Below are 17,870 nucleotides of genomic sequence, written 5' to 3'. Positions count from 1 at the left end.
AAAAGGACTATTTTCCCAAGCAGCTCCGTCTGAGGTGGCAGTTGTGGTTTCTCAGAGCTGTGTGGATTGCTGTGGTTCTCTGCAGGTGCAGTCTGCATCATCATATAGAATTCCTCCTCTAGGCCTACATGTTTGTACAAAAGGGAGAATGTGGTGTGGTGAAAGGGACATAGACTTAGGGCTGATTGCTGACTGAAAGATTTGATTTTTCTTAGCACTAAGATAATGACAATACAACTGGATTTCTTGGTTTTTTTTTTTTTTTGTTTTTTGTTTTGTTTTGTTTTGTTTTGTTTCTCTGTGGGACTTTGGAGCCTGTCCTGGAACTAGCTCTGTAGACCAGGCTGGCCTTGAACTCAGAGATCCGCCTGCCTCTGCCTCCCAAGTGCTGGGATTAAAGGCGTGCGCCACCACCGCCCAGTTTACAACTGGATCTCAAGAAGGCTCAGTGCTTAGGAACGAGCTCGCCTTGGATCTTAATGACTTGAGTTTGATGGTGACCCATGTGGTGGAAAGAGAGAACCAATTCCTGCAGGTTGCCCTCGACCTAAATATGTGTGTTATGCATGCACTCCTAGCAAATAAATGCAATAAAAATAATTTAAAAATAAAATCTATTGTCAGGCTACATTAGAAAACATGTGTACACACACACAGGCCTGGAGCATACTTGGTAGTAAGGCATACCATCTACTTCTTTTAGTGTCTAAAAATTTTATTTTCTGCATTCTGTCTTTTTAAAACCTAAAAACAGTTTTAATTTTGTACTATCCCAGAGAGCAGAAAAGAAAGCAGAGGGGGCTGGAGAGATGGATCAGTGGTTAAGAGCACTGGCTGCTCTTCCAGAAGACCCAGGTTCAATTCCCAGCACTCTCATGCTGGCTTATGAGTGTCTGTAACTCCAGTTCTCGGGGGTCTGGTGCCCTCTTCTTGTTGCTTATTGTACCAGGCTCACACATGCTGCACATGCGGGTGAAGCACACATACACGTAAACTAATAAAATAATTTCAAAGAGGAAAGCTGGGCATGGTGGCACACGCCTTTAATTCCCGCTCTCTGGAGGCAGAGGCTGGTGGATCTCTGTAAGTTTGAGGTCAGCCTGGTCTACAGAGCAAGTTCCAGGACAGCCAGGGCTACACAAAGAAACCCTGTCTTGATAAACAAACAAGCAATAACAACAACAATAAAAAAATGGAGGAAAAGAAAGCTGAAGCTTTTCTTCTGTCAGTTTTGCAGAAGAGGCAGAGGTGGGGCTTTCTCTTGGCAGAGTTGGGGCTGAGCATCCAGAAGTCAGTGCCTGTGCGACTGACCTTTTCTCAGAGCTGGTATGCTCCGGCCACCGTTAGCAAGGTCGGACACTGCTGTTTCTGCCTATTGTTGCTCACTGCAAACTAGTTATTTTGGTTTAGCTTTTCCCCCTCTTGTTAACAGGACATGTCTTTAGCTCACCTCCTGCCCCAGTCATCCCGCAGTGTGTGCTGAGGGCCTTGGACAGGGCACCAACCATTCTTTGGGGAGCAGGCAAATGTCTTTGCATGCCTCACTTTTGGCCTTACTGAACTGTATTTGCTAATAGGAGCTCCAGGAGATGTTGGTTTGCTGACTATACAGAAGATAGAACTCGAGATTCAGCACCTTTGAGACAAGGCATTTCATGCTGTGAACTCTTGAGAGTTGGGCTGAGGCCTGAGGCTTCTGTGGAAGTGGACTGGCAGAGGGGAGGGCGGGCAGGCACCAGGAGCTGACTGGCGCAGGACTTCGGATCTCTGTGCGTGTCTGTCTGAGATCTTTGACCATGTGTGCAGTTTTTCCTGACTAGAATGACTGATCTCATGAGCTTGTGACTAATGAGGTGGGACAGCGGGGCATCCAACTGACTTTTGCCCCTTGAGTTCCTACTTTCCTATTTTGGAAAGGTTTTCCCAAGAGCCATCTTAAGTTAGAGGTGAGGTCATGTCCTACAGTTACCTTAACAATTAGGGTGGCATCAGAGTCTTGGGTTATTCCTAGTATAGGATCAATGTGAATTTGGGAAGTGAAGGGGCGGAGCTGTTCTAGGGCTTAGTTGATACGGCTTTTTTTTTTTTAAAGATTTATTTATTTATTATGTATGCAATGTTCTGCCTGCTTGTACACCTACACATCAGGAGATGGCACCAGATCTCATTGTAGATGGTTGTGAGCCTCTATGTGGGTGCTGGGAACTGAACTCACAACTTCTGGGAGAGCAGTCAGTGCTCTTAACCTCTAAGCCATCTCTCCAGCCCCTGATACAGCTCTTAGGGGTTTATTCTTGTCTCTTTTCTCTGTTACCTTTGTCTCCACTTCAGAAGTACCAAGGGAATGTTCTAGAGGAGGCTGAGAGAGGAGCTTGGGACAGTGGGCCTGAATCCGGACTGTACAAGGGAATTATCCAGAGAATTTTAAAAAGTGCTTATTTTGTGTGTATGGGTGTTTTTCCTGCATGCGTATCTGTGCACTCTGTTCGTGCCTGATGCCTAAGGAGACTGGAAGAGGGTGTGGGACCCCCTGGAATTGAAGCTACAGATGGCTGTGAATTACCATGTGGGTGCTGGGAATCAAACCTGGTTTCTCTGAAAGAGCATCTAGTGATCTAGTGCTCATAGCTGCTGAGCCATCTCTGTGGCCTCCTTGGTTTGTTTGTTTGTTTGTTTATTTATTTATTTATTTATTTTTAAGACAGGGTCTCACTGTGTAGACCAGGCTAGCCTCAAACTCATAGAGATCTGCCTTACTTAGAGGCATGGACCACCACTCTCAGCTCATCCAGAGAATTAAAAAAAAAACCCCAAACCCCAAAGCATTCCTTGCCGATTCCCTGCCTGGAAGTATCTGAGCTGTCAGAGAAGATGGGAGTCTGTGGGAAGACAAGGCTTGAGGAAGCCAAACCACTGCTGGGAGTCTCCCGTGGCAGGAGGCAGAAGAGTAGTTCTCAGTGTTGTCACGGCTACCTGGATCTTTAACCACTTGACAGCAGAGGTTCTGGCTTCATTGCTGTGGGTGGCACCTGAGCTTGTCCAGTGATGGCAGTGAGCTGCAGGGGCGGAGGGGCCCCAGGTAAGCGAGAGGTCAGGCATACTCTGCTCCAAGTTGGTCTGTGTGTGATTATCTTGCTGGGTGATTACCTCAGTGAAAAGCAAAGTAGGTGTGTGTGTGTGTGTGTGTGTGTGTGTGTGTGTGTATGTGGTGTGTCCCCCACTCCATCACCATACTGCCCTGGGAAACCCTGTCCTGACGTCCTGAATCAGAACTCCGGGAGCCTCCATGTGGCAGGAGATTCTTAGGCCTGCTTAGGCCTCATGCCTGGTTGCTGAGAGCTCAGCAAACATTAAGGATCAGGCTACTTTCAAAAAATTGCATTTTATTTATGTATTTTGTGTGTACGGGCCAGGGTGTACCTGTGAAGGCCAGGGGAAAACTGTGGGTGGGATCTGGTTCTCTCTTTCCATCATTCTGGTCCTGGGGATCAAATCTGGGTTGTCAGGCTTGGTTGGGTGCAGGCACCTTTATTTACCCACTGAGTCGTCTTGCTTGCCCTCTAGTTGCTTTGGAAAGGGATGTACAAATTCTGTGCTTGCTTCCTCAGAGATGTCAGAGCCTTGGGGGCTAAAGTGCTGACTGAGTTTCAGGAAGGACACGGGGAGGGGTCTGATTCAGTGACCCATGGTCATTTTGTGTTTGTGTCTTCTTCACCTATGAGGCCCTGAGTCAGTGAAACTCTTCTGAAGCTGGACTAGCACCTGGGAGGAAACCACGTGAGAAAGCCAGGAAGAGAAAATGTGATCTTAAGCCGGGCACGGTGGTACAAGCGGTAATCTCAGTACTGGGGAGGTGGAGGCAAGAGCATCGGGAAGTCAAGCCAGACGAAAGTGAATTTGAGGTCAGCCCCCAGATCCAAAGTAGCATTAGGGGAAAAGCAAAACAAAACAAAACAACAACAAGAAAAACAGGCATCTAAAAGAGGAAAGGAGAAAGAAATAAAAACCAGTGACGAGGCTCTTCCAGATAGCTTATGTTAGGCCTTCTGGAAAAACAATGTAGAATGTTCAGGAGCCCTGACCATACCAGACACAGGGCATGGATGCTTCCCCGAGTCTGCTTTCTGACTCCACGTACAGCTGGTCTAGTGCAGGGATGTGTAGTTTCTGCACAGTGTGATGAGGCTGTGCTCGGGACAGTTAAGTCTGTGGACTGCCATCCTTCTACAGGTTGCTATGGGGAAATGATACCACCTATTAGAAGATGCCAAATAATAATAATAATTAATAATAATAATAAGCCACTGGTCGCGCTGACACTCACGACAGCGAACTGAATTCTGTGGAGTGTTCATTGTTCTTCCTGTCAGCTGAAGGACGTGCTTGTGAAGGGATGAAGAACGCAGAGCAGGAGGCTGGAGAGAGGATGGCTCAGTGGTTAAGGGTGCTTGCTGCTCTCAGAGAGGACCAGAGTTTGGTTTCCAGCTCTCTTGTCAGACTACTCACAAGAGCCCGCAACGCTAGTCTCAGGGGGTCCGATGCCCTCTTCTGAAAAAAAGGACGCAGCCCACACAGTGCTTGACGGTGAACCCTCCCGCCAGACAGAGTTGGGGCAGGGAATAGAGCAGGTCCACATGCTTGGTAGAGAGATGTTTATATTTGATTTTACCTAAGAAGCTGAGATGCGATAGGAGAGATGTGTCTAAGGGAGCGTTAAACTGACATTGGAGGCAAGGAGAAGCAGGGTGAAGATGGGAAAAGGTGAGCATGTTCTGTGTGCATACGTGCCCTGCCCATGGCAGAGTTTCTTCTCTATGGCTTCCTGCTTCTTTTCAAACACGCTCTCACTGAACCTGGACCTGGTGACTGGAAGCCCAGGGACCCTCCTCGCTGTGCCCCACACGGCATGGTTGCAGTACACTGTGCCTGACTTTTGAGGTTGGTGCTGGAGACCCGAACTCAGATCCTCATGCTGGTGTGCGTGGCAAGCACTCCTGCTCATCGAACCCTCTCCTAGCCCCAAATCATGAGTATTTCGAAGCTATCTGGTGCTACACAGCAAGATGGATAAGGCTGGAGGAATTGCTCCGTAAATCAGAAAGAAGCTGGTGACTTGTATCTACAATTACCCTAAGCAAGACCAGGAAGCATCTTTGACTTTTTACTCCAAGAAGACGCTAGCAATCATTATGGTACCCGGTTAGAGTCGAACAGTGAAAGACAGTAATTGGATGGATTTGCTAGAACTGGGGTGTACGATCCGAAAAGAGGTTTGTATGAGGCTCTACCATAAAAAGGTGTGCCTGCTCCCTCTGTCGAGGTCATAGTTGTAGTTTTGGCAAGATACTGAGGCCTGCCTAGAGATTTTACTTCTTTTTTTGTTTTCTAACTAGTGTAGTGAACAGTTCCTTTGAGTACTCCCAGTTCTCTGCCTGCATGTAGGGAGTTAAGAGATGTGGCCCATATCTTAGAAGGGGCGTGAAGATGCCAGCCTCGTAAGCGTGTCTTCCTACCTTAAGGAGAAGGGTGGCTAACAACACTCTTGGACTCTCAGGTTCCATTTGCAACACTTTTTCTAAAGTGCTCCCCCCCCCCCTCTAATTTGAGGCAGGGTCTTACTATGTAGCCTTGACTGGCCTGGAACTCACTATGTATACTGGACTGGCCTCAAAATCAGAGGTTCACCAGCTTCCGCCTCCCCAGCGGAGACCCGCACCACCATGTACAACCAGGTCTGCTATTGTGATTGTGCATGAAAATCAGGGCGGGGAGAGCAGAGCGCTTGCTGCTCTTGCAGAGGACCTGGGTTTGCACTACAATGAGTGGCTTGCATCTGCCTGTAAGTCAAGCCTCTGGCTTTCCCAGATCATGCTCTGGTGTGGTGTCCATGCAGACAATGGGGCACTCATACACACACATACATATACATACACACACATATAAAAGTAAGGAAGTAAACACTTTAAAGAAAATAAATGCCTATGGTGAAGGACAAGTCGTGCCGAGGAAAGCAGGCCAGGGCAGATGCAGGACCAGAGAGAAGTTCTGGAATTGTGGCATGTGGTGCACGTTATCAGATTAGAGAAAGAAACAGTTTGCTTTCCTAATAAAGATTATAAAATATGTACAAAATGGAAAAAGAAGCATCGACTCCTTGAGCATCCTTTGCTAGACATTGCCTCTCTATTACTGAGAGACGCGTATCAATGCAAGCACAGAGGGAATGGCAGGATGAGCATGGGGGGTTCCAGCACAGCGGGAACTGTTGTCACTGCCCGGAGACTACTGAGGCTTATCTAAGGCATCATTAGCATTTAACTTATGAAGACTTCAGGGTTAATCTCTACAGGAGAAGGACTTACAGTGTGTGGGACTTTAGACTATTTGGAACAAACCTGGGCCTTGATCAGAACAGCTAAAGGCATTGTTTCTTTTGGAGTACAAACTATTTTATGTATACCTGAGTGTATGTATGTGTCACCTGCATGCAGGAACCCGCAGAGCTCAGGACAGTGTGTATGGTCCCCTAGAACTGGAGTTATGGGTGAGACGCTGTGTGGGCGCTGGGAACCTGACCTGGGTCTTTGGCAAGAACAGCAAGTGCTCTTAATTGCTAGACCCCTCTTTGTTCCTCTTCCACCAAACAACCTGAACTGGGAATTTCTGGTTTGTTCTAGTGCTGGTTCTGTACCTCAGTGGCAGAGTCAGCCTCCTCTCTGGGGACCTCGTATCTGCTGGGATGTCCTATCCTGGAGTGCCTCTTCAGGTTACAGGAGTAACATCTGGGCAGCAGCTGCTTTCCCCCTGAAGTTAAAGCAGGACAGAGAAGCAGCTGGGTCAAGGTTAAAGGTCATTTTAGTCAATCCTCCCATGGACTTGGCTCAGTGCTGGGTGGGGACTGAATTACTCCCAGAGGTAGAAGGTTCAGGCATCCGTCTGGAGGTTAACTTATAGTTACATCTGTGTATCCTACCCCTACTTTTCCTCTTGTGTCTCTGACTCTGAGGCAGGAGGTTGGGCTTTGTTTCAAGAGCCACGCATCTGGCTGAGCTCTGGGGACTCTGGTCAGCTGTATCTGTTAAGGGTGGGGACAAAAAGCCTGCTCAGCCACTGAGGCTTGCCTTATTCATTTCCTGTTCCCAGGGCCAGGAGCTCTGGAGAAAGCAGGGAGCTGTGGAAGGGGCAAGCCAGCAGTTCTCAGTGCCTCATTCTCTGTACAGCGTCCAGACCGAGCGAGCCTCCCTCCCCACGGAATAGAGCAGGGCATGGCGCTCGGTCTGTGGCTGAAACAAAAGCACGGTAGCAGGGAACATGGACATAACAAGAAGGATGAAGTGAATGGGTGCAGAAACAGTAGGGATCAAAGTATAAACAACCTCTACATCAGTGGTTTTCAACCTGTGGTTCACGACCCCCGCGGCAGGGGTGGGCTGGGGTGTCGAATGACCCTTTCACACGGGTCACATATCAGATACCTGCATATTAGGTATTTACATTGCGATCATAACAATAGCACAATTACAGTTATGATGTAGCTATAGAATGATTTTATGGTTGGGGGTCACCACACAGAAGGAACTGTATTCAAAGGTCTCGTTAGGAACATTCTCATGGCAGGGGTTGCTGTAGGAAAGGGGAGTGAGTTGTCTGTTGCTACTTTTCTGTGCTTATGTCCACAAATGGAACTGAGCCAGGAGCCCTGTGCTGTAGAACTGCAGACTCTGTGAACTAGAACGATTCCCTTATATCTACTCCAGTTCCATGCTGTGACCTATAGTTACTCTGCAGGAACTTGCTATGTTACCAGAGTTGCTAGGGGAAGACGCTGGGCCCTGGAAACCTTACAGAGCGAGCCTGGGCCACCCTGGTCCATAGTAGGCCACTCAAAGAGACACAGTACGATTGGAAATGGAGGGAGGAGACTGACTCCATATGGCTGCACTGGGAAGGGAAACAAGTGAAGAGGTTCAGTAGATCCTAATAGGAGGTTTAGGCTTACATAGAGGGTAAGAGGTACACACAGCTAAGTGGTTCCAGTAACAGTGATTTGGTCCATCCTGGCCCCCCATTGTCTTAGCCCTAGTCTCTCTTGCAAAGTGGTCTGAAAAGTTATCAGAACTGTGTGAAATCTCTTCGAGCGAGACAAGATTTTCCTCCCGTTGGCACCAGGCTTCAACCTTTTTCTTCTCCCAGCATGAGACTCCTAGGGAAATTCCAACTTCTTGGAGACCATTGCTTCAATAGTTGGCTAGCCACGTTGGGAGGGGCAGAAGTTTTACTGTAGTATGTCTTCATCTCTGCCGGTGTGTGTGTGTGTGTGTGTGTTCCAGTCCTATGGGTTCCCTCCCACTCTCCCGGTCAGGCATACAGCATATGTGCTGGTGTTTCTTAAGGAAACCCGGTTTGTGTTGTTTCTAAGTCAGAGCCGAGCCTGAAGGTAAGGATTAGAGATCACAGGGTGGGGAGACCTGCTCGGCGCAGCAGAGGGTGGAAGTCCAGTGGGGAGGAAGGGCTGGGTGACTGCTGAGGAAGATCAGCCTGTGTCAGGCTGGTGGAGGGCAAGAGACAGGCGCTTCATTCTGTGGGATTACTGAGGAGTCGGTCCACTTGTGCCTTTAATTATTAACTTAGCACTGGGCTGACCTGGAGATGGGTACATGTTTGCTCAGCCTTCTGATAAGGTTCGGTTGTTTGTTGTCATGTCTATTAGGCACCGAGACATGTATTTGTTAGAGCTGGAAAGCCCCTCAGTAAAATTGGAAAACAATGTAGGCGATTAATAGAACGGAAGCAGAAGGCCCCCCCCCCCCCGGGAGATGGCTCACCGGGCAGAGTGCCTACTGTTCAAGCAAGGAGACCTGAGTTCAGATCCTCAGCACCTGCTGAAAATGCCAGGTTGCCCAGTGGTTGGGGAAAGGGCAATGCGCTCCTGGTGCAGCGAGAATATCTCCGAAAAGGAGGGCGGAGAGTTGGCAAGCTGGCTCAGTCAGTAAAGGCTCCTGTCACCAAGTAAAAGGAGATAACTGTCTCCCTCAAGTTGTTCTCTGACCTCCATGCATGCTGTGACATGAAAATAATTATAACAAAACATAAGGCGGAGACGTGATCGTGGAAGACACCTGACATTGGCTTGCATATGTGCCCGCATTAGTGAGGGCGCACACATGTGCATGCACTCACGTGTGCGTGCACACACACCCACACCCCGGTTAGAAGGAGATTGGAATAGAAGATGGCTAATTTTCCCTGCTTCCTAGTGCACTGGCCTCTGGTTAAAATGAGAATGAAACTAGGGGCTAACAAACAGGAAGTCTGCGGACCCTGAGGGTTTAAGGTTGCTTTCTTTCCTTCTGAGGCAAGGTCTCTGTAGCCCAGGCTGCCTTGAGATTCACTATGTAATCCAGGCTGGCCTCAAGTTAAAATTTGTAGGTATGTAAACTAACAACACGACTGCTCCATGGTGTGGTCAAGGGGAAGGTTTTCCTTGTAGATGAGGGGCGCGGGGTCCAGAGTAGAGAGAGGAAGAAGTAGACCGAACGTGGGCAGAGACTGGATATGGACAGAGCTATCTGAAGAGAGGGATAGCAGGGGATAGGAATAAGAAAACAGTGAAAGAAGCAGGAGAGAGAGAGAGAGAGAGAGAGAGAGAGAGAGAGAGAGAGAGAGAGAGAGAGAGAAGAGAGAGAAGAAGAAGCCGGGCGGTGGTGGCGCACGCTTTTAATCCCAGTACTCGGGAGGCAGAGGTAGGCGGATCTCTGTGAGTCCGAGACCAGCCTGGTCTACAGAGCTAGTTCCAGGACAGGCTCCAAAGCCATAGTGAAACCCTGTCTCAAAAAACAAAAACAAAACAAAACCAACAACAACAACAACAAAAGAAGTATGACTAGCTGAAGGGAGAGGGAAGCCCATGAACTGGAGGGAATTTAGCATAGGGGAGAACGTGAGAAGGGTTAGGATACTGAGGGAGCCTGGAGGCCTTAAGATGCTGATAAGGTCCCACAGGTAGGGGGAAATGACTTCTTTTGGTGGACTGCACCGGCTTCACAAGCGTTCGAGGAATGTTGGCTTTTATCTAACCTCCAGAAATCCTCCTATGGTTCAGGTTGAGCTCATTTCCGGATATTTAGACTGCTTTTTGCAGGTTTGGGAAGTGATTCCCCTTTGGAACTAATATTAGGCAATCCTCCTGTCTCAGTCTTCTAAGTGCTGAAAGTCTTGAGCCACTGCCCTTGGACTTGGAAAGTTTGTTTTTGTTTGTTTTGTTGTTGTTGTTTTAATTGTGTTGCTGGCTTGGATCGAACAAGACCTCTTTCTTACCGGCAAGGCTAGCTTTTCTCTGAGAGCCTTGGTGGGGAGACTTGCCAGTCAGGTACTTGGGGAGGGGGGGGTTTCCGGTTGCTGAGCTAGAAGAAGCTGTGCATTGATTCCCTGTCTCTGGATTGTTTGCCCTTTCTTCCGGATCCAGAAGCCCTGGGCTGCCAGCCAGCCTCACAGCATGCGTGGGCTTCCCTTCTTGAATTTCTTCCAAAGTATTGGATTGTAACTTTTGGGCTAATGAATTTTTCTGAGATTCTTATTTATTTATCGGGTGAAAAGATTTGAGCCTAGGGCTTCATGCATTTTAACATACTGTCTACCACTGAGCTGAACCCCCTGCCACTACTCTGAGCATTTGATGAAAGAGATTGGCTCTTTTTAGGGAAATGTGTATGTTCATACGCCATAACCCTTTGTGAGAGACTGTCAAGCCCTGCTACAAACACTTCCTCTGAGGATGGTCTGTGAACTTCTCTGAGTTCATCCGGGTAGAAGGGCTTGAGGAATGTCCAGGCGGGAAAAGTGCCCTGCCCTCTTTCTACAGGAACTTGTTTTTGTGGGGTCAGCCATGATAATCTAAGTCTGGGCAGGTCACACAAAGGAACTTCTCTACTTCCAACCTTTATCACCTGGGACTCTGGCCACAGATAAATTTAAATGAGGCCTGAGTCTCAGTAGTTTACCCTGAAGCAATACCTGGTAGCTGGAAAGAACCACAAGCTGAGATAACCCGACCCCCACCCAAGGACAGACCACTCAAAGGAAATGTCTGACATTCCAACCCCTGTAGATAGGATCACCTGCCAGCACACCTCACCAGGACACCCCTAGACACATGTCAGCCAGTCAGGGGTCCTGAACCTCAGAGACCCCTCACTCCACTTTACTACTATAAAAACCCAATTCTAATTGAGCTTGGGGCTCTCTGGATATTCCAATACGTTGGACATGCGGAGAGACCGAGTTTGCAAACTTGATTAAAATAAAGGCTCTTTACTTTTACATAAGGGACTCGGTCTCTTTTGTTGGCTTTTGTGGGGACCCCATGGATTTGGGCATGACATTTTTAGCTGCAAGAATTTTACCAAGCACAAAACAAATAGTGGGGTCGGTGGGCAGGGGACAGGAAGTTTGGTCTTCATCCTAGTCCTTGGACATGCATGCTGACCTGCTGGCCTAGACACTGAATAAGTTACAGCAGGATTTGTCAGCGTTAACAGCAACAGCATAGAGCCAGGATGTTGGGTATTAGACCTGTGTGTGTGTGTGTGTGTTGTACACATGTGTATAGAAAGGAGAGACTGACTTTAAAGAACCTAGGACCAGAATACACTGCTAATCTGTACAACTCCCAGGTGCCTTCCTCATCTGTGGCCAGGAATTTTGCCACCTTGCTCTGTGACTCCAGTTTGAGATACTAGGGTTTGGGAGTGTCGCTGTGGAAGAGGAGGTGCTCACCAAATGCCTTGCAGTGATGACACTGAGGCTAATGGGGGCGAACAGGCACAGCCCAGATACACAGCTGACTTCTTGATGGGTTCATCTTGACGTCTAGTGCTGGAAAAGTTGCTTTGGAGTTTGAGGCCCTCCAGGTGGGAAGGGTAGGTCACCATCAGTATTCTTTTTCTTTCAGGTCTCTTAACCTTCATTAACTGTGCCTATGTCAAGTGGGGAACCCTGGTCCAAGACATTTTCACCTATGCTAAAGTGTTGGCGCTGATTGCGGTTATCATTGCAGGCGTTGTTACACTTGGCCAGGGTAAGGAAAACAATCCCAACTAGCAACTAGTCTTTATTTAAACATTTCCTTTTTTTTTTTTCTTTTTTCTTTGGAGTGTTGGGGATCAAACCCAGAGTTTTGGGCCATGCTAGGCAAGCCGTAGATCTCAGATCTACAACGTTGGCCTTACTTTAACATTAGGAGCTGATAACTTGCCTTATTTAAGTCTCCAGATACCGTGTTTGGTAGACACTATTATTATTCCTTTTATATAGGTGAGGAAACAGGCCCCAGAATGACCTGTCTTACGCTGGGCAGAATGAGGTGGCAATCAGAGGAGCAGGAGTTAAAGATCACCCTCAGCTACATAGATAATTTGAGGCCAGTCTGAGACACAGAAGAACCTATCTCAAAATAAAAACAAAAAACTGGGTGCTTTATTATTCCAGCAGTCAGAGGTAGAGTGGTCCTTCAGCTTCTTCTACTCTGCTGCCTCCTACAGGAAACTGACCTTGGCAAGGAGGCTGCTTGTCCCGCCCCGGGGATTGGCTTTTACAGCTTGCTGGGCCTAGTGCTATTGCTCTGCCATTTCTGCCCTCGGAAGTGAGCAGTCAGAAATGCAGTCCTTGTGCTCACCCTACCTGGTTTCCAGGTATGAAGCCTGTCCTACAACTCCGTTGACCTGGGCATCCTGAGCCCTGTCTGGCCTCTTCCCGTGTTGTCCCTGTCTAGGGTTAGAAAGTGGCAAGGACTCAAGGCAGCCTACAGTGTAGAGCAGAACACCCCATGCTTGCCCCTCTCAGCACTGTGGTAGTTTCTCATCCTGGACTCACGGGAGTTCTTCCTGTCGAGACCACAGCCATGGTTCTCTGCACGGCAGCTGTGCTGACGGCTCTTCTGTTGCCGCCCCTCATTGCAGGGCACGTTACCTGCTGATATCATCACATGCCTTCTCCCCTGCACGGGATTGGCCATTAACTCTTGTCTTGCGTTGTTCTCACCGTCCAGGAACCACGAGTCACTTCGAGAATTCCTTCGAGGGTTCATCGTTTGCAATGGGTGACATCGCCCTGGCGCTCTACTCAGCTTTGTTCTCCTACTCGGGCTGGGACACCCTTAACTATGTCACCGAAGAGATCAGGAATCCTGAGCGGTAGGTACCTTACCATCACCCTTCCGGACCAGCGAGCCATCGCTGACTGAGCTTCTCTAAGCTGGCCTTCATGCCTTCTCCACTCTGGGATCCATTTCATCAGCCTGATTTTAACCGAGTCAAGACCTAGAGACTTTCTTGTCCATGATTGTAGTAGCTAGGCTAAGATGTGCGCTTGCCCGCCTATGCTTTGTAGCTTTGTAATCTTTTTGGAAAAAGTTTGTACGTTGATTGATTTCTACATTAACTAAAGCAGGTTATATTCATGCTTCTATCTGCTTTGAAGCACCCAAGGTCCTTGCCAAGCTATTCAGAAGGCTGAAGCAAGAGGATTACTTTTGCCCTCAAATTTGTAAACTGATTTGAGCAACATTGTGAGAATGGTGTCGCAATGCCTTATCTGTCTTCAGACCTCCACTCCGCTTTATCCCTAGTAGCTAACTTCAGGTCATAGACTTCCTTCTTCCGCCTCCCTCCTGAGCCTTTCTCTTTGCCCCACCAGTGTGGAATCATTCCAGCCATTCACCGGAGCGCCCCAGCGGTGTTGCTCCGCATTGCCTCAGAGTCGTGCACAATAGAGAGCCCTGGACTGGGAGCCTCAGGTCTTGGAATCGGTCTTCCCTTTCTTCCCTTTATTAGTTAGAGGTCCAACAGCTGCCCTAACTTTTTGCAGTCATGTACTTGCTGTTCCATGTTCTTTCTTTGTTTTGTTTGGAGATAAGCTCTCACAGCTGGTCCTGGCTGGCCTAGAACTCACTATGTAGATAGTCCACCCTGGCCTCAAACTCACAGAGATCTGGTTGCTTCTGCCTCCCAAGTGCAGATCAAAGGTGTGCACCACCATGCTGGCCCTTCCAGTTTTCTTTACCAAGACTCCTTTGTTTTTTTTCTTTCTGTGACAGCATCTCACTATGTATGTAGTCCAGGTTGGCCTCAAATTTGTAAACTTCCTGCCCATGCCCAGCTTGCCTGGTACTCTCTTTGTGTATGTGTCTGCTGAAACCACATGGGCGTTGTTCCTCAGGTACTGTCTTCTTAAAAAAAAAATATTTATTCTTGTATGTATCTGTGTGCCTGAGTGCTTGGGTATGCACCACATTGGTGGAGAAGCATCCAGAGGTCAGAAGAGGCCAGAGTTATGGACAGTCGTGAACCACACCATGAGCATTCACAGGACTGCCCCCCCCCCCCCGCCACACACACACATACACACACAGGGTTTCTCTGTAGCTTTGAAGCCTGTCCTGGGACTCACTCTGTAGACCAGGCTGGCCTCAAACGCACAGAGATCCACCTGTCTCTGACTCCCAAGTGCTGGGATTAAAGGCATGTGCCACCACCACCCAGCAGAACATGTGTTCTTAACTGCTGAACCATTTCTCCAGGCCCCCACCTTTCTTTGTTTTTTTGGAGACTGGCTCTTTTGCTTGCTTGGAGCTTGCTAATGAGGCTAGGCTGGCTGGCCATGGGACCCCAGAAGTTCCTCCTGTCCCCATCTCCCTAATTCTGGGGTGCACACTATCCTCTGCAGCCCACCCAGCATTTGCCTGTGGGCTCTGAGTTCAAACTCAGGCCTTCCTTGCAAGGCAAGCACCTTCATCGACTGAGCCACTTCCTTAGCCCTTGCCTACTTCTTTAATACAAAATTAAGGGGTTGAATTATAGAATTTCCATGACCTTTCCTGACTCTGAAATATTATGATCCTAGAAACTAAAATATGTCAGGAAATAATTTCCCTAAATTATAACAGTTCCCGTACCAATCAACTTTTGACTTTGAAAAACAAAAAGCCTTTCTGGTACACATTTGCTGGCTATGGAGGAGCAGGGCTACTAGATCCAAGTGGAGGCTAGGGAGTGGTGCTTCCACCTACTGGCCAGAAGCTGAATGGCTGGATTATTTGCAATCCTGCCTCATGGAGAAGGTTTGTAACCCAGCTACTCTGGAGGCTGAGGCAGGAGCATCACAAGCTCAAAGGTCAGGTATAGAGTGAATTCGAGGCCTCTCTGGGGAACTTAACTGAGATCCTGTCAACAACAACAAAAGAGGGCTTGGGTTGTAGCTCACGTAGAGTATTTGTTAGCATGTGTCCTTGAGCCTAGATTCAATTCCCACTCCCAGAAACCAGATGCAGCCCAGGTTTGTTCGGTCTCATTGTCAAGGGCATTTGTATAGACAGTGATCTTTTGGCACTCTGGAGGGGTCTTTGTGTCTTTTTCTTGGCTGTCAGTTAGGATGGTACCTGGTGTTCTCTGAAATGACATCCTGGTTTAGGTGCACACACTGCTCTTTCTGCTGAAGATGTGAGATTCCACAGTCTTCTTCTGTCTCTCAGTTTGAAGACACACGTCCCAGTGCTCAGAGACTGAATCCTGACACTGGCCACTTGGTCATAGAAACAGACCACGGCCACCTTCCTGTTGTTATGCTGGGACATGGGACAGCTCTGGGTCAATTCCACCTTTTGTTGTCTTTTTTGGTGGCACTGAAGCTTGAGCCCAGGACCTCAGGCATGCCAGACAAGTTCTTATGTGAAGAGCTGTGTGGGGGTGTGTTCTGCATACATGGGCGCACTGCATGTACACCCAGTGCGTCAGAGGCCAGAAGAGGGGTTCAGCTCTTCTGGAATTCTGCCATATGGGTGCTAGGAATTGAACCCAGGTCTTCTGCAAGAGCAACAAATGCTCTTAACCACTGAGTCATCTCAAGCCTGTTTTATTTTGAGATAGTCTCTCTAAACTGTCCACACAGGTCTTCGACTTGGGATCCCCCTACCTCAGCCTCCAGAGCAGTTGGGATTACAAATGACACTGGATGCAACGTCACTTTTTCCTGCATAGCTTTTCTACGGGAGTATTTCTTCCCCCTACTACTTTTTAGTTTCTATGTTTTTTTTTTTTTTCCTGAGACAGGGTTTTTCTGTAGCTTTGGTGCCTGTCTTGGAACTAGCTCTTGTAGACCAGGCTGGCTGAGAAATCACAGAGATCCTCCTGCCTCTGCCTCCTGAGTGCTGGGATTAAAGGCGTGCGCCACCACCACCTGGCTCCTTTTTAGTTTTTAAGAGTTCAGCGCTTACGCCAATACTTTAGGCAACCTCAAAAGCAAAGGAACTGGGGAGCACAGACATCTGCATTCCTGGAGAGAACAGCGTGGCAGTCCGTGGACTGAGAGGTGGGGATAAGACGGTAGGACTGACGTATCATTTTGTTTGCTTGGCTGTAGGAACCTGCCCCTCTCCATTGGCATTTCTATGCCCATCGTCACCATCATCTACCTCTTGACCAACGTGGCCTATTACAGTGTGCTCGACATGAAGGACATCCTGGCGAGTGAAGCTGTTGCTGTGGTAAAGGATTTTCACTAGCATGATGAGGGTGTGTTGCAGGCTTCTGGAATATTCCAGCTTCAGTCCTGGAAAGGGAGTAGACAGCCTGATAGGAGTACGTCTAGGATAGCGGGCTTGCAAGGCCTGCTGCCTTCACTGTGGCGAGCACTGGGTTCCTGATGGCGGATTTGGGCATGCGCCTGTACAGGATTTCCATCCCCTCTAGGATCTGCTAATAACTTCTATTCCTTTCTCTTAGACCTTTGCGGATCGGATTTTTGGAATATTCAACTGGACAATCCCAGTGGCAGTGGCATTATCCTGCTTTGGTGGCCTCAATGCTTCCATTGTGGCTGCTTCTAGGTAGGACTGTCATCTTTTGCTGACAGGGCGGGTATCAGGAAAAGCTTTGGTGGAGACAGTCAAACATTAATGCTGGGATTTCAGTGGCCAGTGTTCCCCAGTCCCTTTCTTCTTGTTACCATTAGCAGCTTCCACTTCTAAGCTGTGAACTGAATTCCTTTTGAAGGGATTGCAGAGGGAGGCTAAGATGACAGGTGATCCAGGCTGCCCTATGTGTCCCACAGTTTGGTCAGCCTCTCTTATTTTACCTCAACAGGCTTTTATTTGTGGGCTCAAGAGAAGGCCACCTCCCTGATGCCATCTGTATGATTCATGTTGAGCGGTTCACACCGGTACCTTCTCTACTCTTCAATGTGAGTGATCTCAGGGATGACACTAAGAGCCGGACTGTGGGAAGCCGTGGTTGTACTAGACTTAGCTACTCTAGGTTCTTGAAGCCAGAAAGGGGGTTCTGACCTAAAAAGTATTGATGCATTGTGCCAATCACTGATGGAAGTTCCTAGCCTCAAACTTCTGTGAGAGGTGCTAGCTCCTGTGGTCTAAGGTAAGGAGTAAGGTACGCAGACACTCTGTAACAACTAATTGCTATGATGGTCTGTGATGCATCCTTTAAGGGAAGAACGGTCACTTCCAGGAGGGCAGAAGTTGGCTGAGAAAAAATTTGTGGAGGAGGGCATTTTAAGATGGAGTATGATGGTCAGGGTTGCCGAGATGGGCTTTAGGTAAGGGAGGAAGCATCTCCAAGTCCTGCGATAAAGCTTTTGTGGAATTTTGTCATAGAACTAGGCATGTTATTTGGGGACTTTACAGGGAGGGTTTGCCCAAGACTTCTGTGACTTTGAACTGTTAGAGTTAACTTGGTGAAGGTGTGATGAATACACTAAAATTTTAGATGAGAGGCAAGTATCTCCCCGTCCCCACCCCAACAGGGGTTCTCTGCATAACTCCTTTTTTTCTTATAATTTATTTAGTTTTATTTTTATGTGCATTG

At 48.2% G+C, this 17,870-nt stretch overlaps 1 protein-coding gene across 7 annotated transcripts in view; it reads left to right on the top strand.

Annotated features, from left to right (window-relative positions):
• Slc7a7 (solute carrier family 7 member 7) overlaps positions 1-17,870 on the top strand; it is a 48,073-nt gene that overhangs the window by 27,319 nt on the left and 2,884 nt on the right. For all 7 annotated transcript variants that reach the window (XM_050126214.1, XM_050126217.1, XM_050126220.1 and 4 more), the window contains exons 3-7: positions 11,951-12,076; positions 13,046-13,190; positions 16,414-16,537; positions 16,776-16,879; positions 17,136-17,232. In XM_050126214.1, coding sequence (XP_049982171.1) covers positions 11,951-12,076; positions 13,046-13,190; positions 16,414-16,537; positions 16,776-16,879; positions 17,136-17,232 — 596 coding nt within the window. The remainder of the gene's footprint in view (positions 1-11,950; positions 12,077-13,045; positions 13,191-16,413; positions 16,538-16,775; positions 16,880-17,135; positions 17,233-17,870) is intronic.

Source organism: Alexandromys fortis, unplaced genomic scaffold (genome assembly GCF_014885135.2).
Source record: "Alexandromys fortis isolate MF-2015 unplaced genomic scaffold, M_Fortis_MF-2015_v1.1 scaffold_258, whole genome shotgun sequence".
NCBI classification, from domain to species: Eukaryota; Metazoa; Chordata; class Mammalia; order Rodentia; family Cricetidae; genus Alexandromys; species Alexandromys fortis.
This window is presented reverse-complemented; position numbering and strand designations above follow the sequence as displayed.